The sequence below is a fragment of the Fukomys damarensis genome, unplaced genomic scaffold (assembly GCF_012274545.1).
Source record: "Fukomys damarensis isolate Sample0158 unplaced genomic scaffold, DMR_v1.0_HiC HiC_scaffold_37, whole genome shotgun sequence".
NCBI lineage: Eukaryota > Metazoa > Chordata > Mammalia > Rodentia > Bathyergidae > Fukomys > Fukomys damarensis.
The window spans coordinates 33,491,213-33,495,452 of record NW_022900949.1 but is presented as its reverse complement, the minus strand read 5'-3'; the positions used below and the strand labels follow the sequence as shown (position 1 = coordinate 33,495,452).

At 46.3% G+C, this 4,240-nt stretch overlaps 1 protein-coding gene across 1 annotated transcript in view; it reads left to right on the top strand.

The window, feature by feature from the left end:
- Positions 1-4,240, top strand: part of Ruvbl1 (RuvB like AAA ATPase 1) — a 34,763-nt gene that overhangs the window by 1,289 nt on the left and 29,234 nt on the right. The window contains exon 2 of the mRNA XM_010617301.3: positions 2,765-2,851. Coding sequence (XP_010615603.1) covers positions 2,765-2,851 — 87 coding nt within the window. The remainder of the gene's footprint in view (positions 1-2,764; positions 2,852-4,240) is intronic.

Below are 4,240 nucleotides of genomic sequence, written 5' to 3'. Positions count from 1 at the left end.
TTTTTTTTTTTTTTTTTTTTTCCCAGACAGGGTTTTGCTATGTAGTTCAGATTGGCCTTGAATTCACTGTATGAAGCGCAGGCCCATTTTCAACTCACTGATCCTCCTATCAGTCTCCCGGGGTCAGGGATTACAGGTGTAGGCCATTACACCTAGCAGTTTCCATTGTTTTGTTTTTCATTTCCAGTGTAATTGTCCTTCCTGTAATTTTGTATAATTTTTCAGACATGTACAAAAGCTGAAACCCTTTTTTATTTGGTTGTTTGAGACAGGATCTTGCTGTATAGTTTCGACTGGCCTTGAAGTCACTTATGTAGCCCACGCTGGCCTTGAAATCTCAGTGATTCCTCCTGCCTCAGCCTTCCAAGTGTTGGGATTACAGATGTGCACCACAAGCCTGGCTGAAACACTGTTATAGTAAATACTCATGGATCTGAATTTCAGTTGACATTTACTGTGTAGGTTTATCGTATAATTGTTCATCTATCCATCTCCACTCCACTTTCACATTTCAAAGTAAACTGTACTCAGTACACATAATCCCTTAACCCTTTATCCAGGATGTCACTATTATGAACTCCTGTGTCCAGAGAAGTAGTTACAGCTCCCAGAGGTTAGATAACTAGGTCTGAGGTCACTCAGCTGCTAAGTGGTAGACTGCAGTCTGCATGACTCCATATTCTTTGTTCTGGTGCTGCATGCCCTGACCTACCTGTGCTTCCAGGTTCCTATACGACTGTTCACATCAGCAGCCTCTCTGCTACTCACTACCCTCATCTGAAAAATGAGGGTGTTAGACAGGCTCCGCCAGTTCGTCTGAAACGTCAGAATTCACAGTATATCTCATTGGAGAGAAGTTAGTGTGAACTTAGGGAGAAGGAAGGGAAGAGGTCTCAGTCTGTAAATTCAAGTACATATTCACAGTTTAGAAAGTCTCTTCTCCCTTTTTGGGGTAGACAGAGCTCCAACAGGGAGGATCACTGTATGGAGAGATTACAGAGGGTCTTTTATCTGGAGAAGTCTTGTAGGAGCTGTTAGGTCTCTGTCTTTGCTAGGTGAAGCAGAAGTGGAACAGAACACGGACTCATTGCTTGAACACATGGTTTCTGAGGGTTGTTTGTGAAACCCCGGTGCTTCACGGTCCGTGGGCCTAGGATGGAGGAGGTGTGTGCAGCACCTTCACCAGAGCCTCCTGTCACTGGGGCGCAGTGTGGTCCCTCTGTGGCGATAGCGGTGTGGCCTGGATTCATGCAAGGAAAAGGCGCCTTTCAGATCCTCACGTGTTTGGTAATTAAATCAGCCTAACAAATCTTGTGTAAGGTCGTCACGGGCTGTAGGTGGTCATAGGTTCTTCTTTTCTCCTCCTCCCCTTTCCCTTCCTTCCATGCCCCTTTAGCCACCTTCTCTTCCTCTTCCTCCTCTTCCTCTTCTTTGACAATACTATGCATTGAGCTACATTGTCAGAGTTTTTTTTTTTTTTTTTGAGACAGAATCTCATTAAGTTGCCAAGATCCTCCTGCCAAGGCCTTCGAGAGTGCTGGGTTTACAGGTGTGTGCCACTATGTCCAGGTCCTTAAGCCTTAGCAGGTTATTTTGGGAGTCTGATGAAAGTTCTGGGTCCTTTCCCTGGAGAAATGTACGTATGAACATGCGCACACAATTTTGTTTCCAATTTCAGGAGGTTTGTGGAGCCTTGTCCCTATACCCCAGGCTACAAATTACTACTTCCATTGCATCCCTATGGTCCTTGTTTCATTTTTGTTTGGCTTTTGATACAGGGCCTTGCTGTGTAGTTCAGGCTATGTATCCCAGACTGGCTTCCAACTCATGGTGATCCTCCTGTCCTAGCATCTTGACTGCTGGGATTATAAGCGTGTGCCATCTGGGTGTGCGGCCGTACCCCACTCTGTGGTCCATTTTTCACACAGCAGCAAGGATGGTCTTTTATTTTCTTTTTATTGCTTTATTTTTGTGGTGCTGGGGATGGAACCCAGGGCCTCGCACATGCCAGGCAAATGCTGTGCTACTGATTCACAGCTCTGGACCCAGTATAATCTTTTAAGTAGAAATCACAGTGTGTCACACAGTCTGAGACCTTTTCAGTAGGCTTTCCATTCTATAGCTTTATTTTGACCCTATCTTTTCAAGCTTGTCTTCCCATCTTCTTTTCCTCCACTTTGGTTACTGTCACCTTCTGTCTCTTGGACTTACCAAACTCCTGCTTTGTTTTTTTGTTTTGAGGTGGAATCTTGCTGTGTAGCCCAGGCTGGCCCGGAACTCATGGTGATCCTCCTGCCTCAGCCTCCTGAGGACTGGGATTATAGGTGTACAAAACCACACCCCTCCTTTTTGTTGCTATTGTATGAGTTGTTCTGTTTTGTTGCAGTGCTGGGGATGGAACCCAGAGCCTCATACTTGCTGAGCAAGTGCTCTACCACTGAGCTATACCTCAGCCCAGGGTATTTTGAACTCCTCTATTTCTTTTGCCCTTCCTGCAGCCTCGAAAATCAAATATAATCAGATACCGCCTTCTTTCACTCTCTGTGGCCCTTTCCTCTTCTCAGTAGTGGTGTTGTGTGTCTGTCTCCTCCAGGGTGGAGCTCAGCGCTTCCTGTGCCTCTGCTGTCCCTGGCCCAGCCAGAATAGCTTCTGCAGGGTCAGCCCTGGGGCTTGGTTCGATAACAGCTCGCTGTGTAGACAGGGCCTGAATCTCCCCCGTGAAGCATTTTAATACTGACTGATTATTTCTTTCCCTCCTGTGCAGGCATGCGGCGTCATAGTAGAATTAATCAAAAGCAAGAAAATGGCCGGAAGAGCCGTCCTCTTGGCAGGACCTCCCGGAACTGGCAAGGTATTCTTTCATTTGTTTTAGCTCCCCAGGAGAATGATCTGAATGTCTAAGCCAAATTGGATTCATGTCTCAACTAGTCTTTGTTAAGCTGATTGGTTGTATGGGTGTTTTAAAAACTAATGTGTGATAATACAACTGGTGTCTGAAATCTATACTTCTAAATTTAAAATTACCCTGGCCTTCCTCCAGCCGAGAGTCAGGTCCTCAGAGGGGTCTCATTGTCTGTGGGATTTGTCCTTTGTCTCCTTCAAGTCTTCTTTGCTTTGGAAATGTGTTCCTGCTGCTGTTTGCCTTCAGAAAATCTCCAGTGACATCTCATTTGAGGGGAAATAAAATGCTAGCTTCGCCCATTGCTATTTTGGCTGGGTGAGAGATGAGAAAGAAAAAGAGAAAAAGAATAGAGACATGGTTTTATTGTCAAGGGGTTTGTAGTCTTTTCAGGGCAGAAAAACAGGAAGTCATGCACAAAATGATTCCACTGAGTGCGATGCTTGTGGGCTCGCTGACTTGTGTGAAACACAGCTGTGATCTGAGCTGAGACAACAGAGGCTGGTGAAGCTGGGGAGGTGGACACTGGATGATCACCCTCAGCGCTTCAGAGGATTTGGCCTTGGAGGAAGAGGAGGCCTAGGCAGGGTTGCAGGGTGGCTTGCAGTGGTCTGTGAGGGGAACTGCCCAGTCTAAGCTTTGTTTTTCCAAAGGGCTCCTGGGTACAGGGGGTTGCAGCCTGGGCTGTGAAGAAATGGGCTTTAGAGCCAGGTGCACATGTGTCATCCCAGCACTCAGGAGGCTGAGGCAGAAGGATCGCCATGAGTTCAAGGCCATCCTGGGCTGCATAGTGAATTCAAGACCAGCCTGAACTACCCAGTGAGACCTTGCCTGAAAAAAAAGACAAACGGGGGGCGGGGGGGTTAAGTTCCAGCTCTGGTATTGGCTTGCTTGTGAAACCAGAAGCAGAAACACGATTCCAGTCAGGCCTGAGGTAGTGTTAATTTCGAATGGGAATTACTGAATTGATGGTGTGACCTACCTTGCTGTCTTGCACTGGAGGACGAAGGCCTGTGTTGCTAAAGTGCCGTGCATCGTTCACCTCAGTTCCAAGGACACCACTTGTCCTTGGTGTTTGCCATTCATTTGTTCACTGTTCCTCCCCTGGTGCTAGACTTCCCGTTGGACTCCTTCCAGGCTTCTTCCCAGAGTATGTTCCTGGTGGAGATTCCTTCTGGAAGTTGCTGGGGGGAAGGTCTCTCAGGTGTATATTTATTATGCTGTCTTTGTCTTGAAAGATAAATGTGCTGGGTTTATGATTCATTTGATAGGTATCTTAATACTCTTTCAATGTTATTTGCTGTGTCCTTTGGCTTCTGTTGTTGCTTTTTTTTTTTTTTT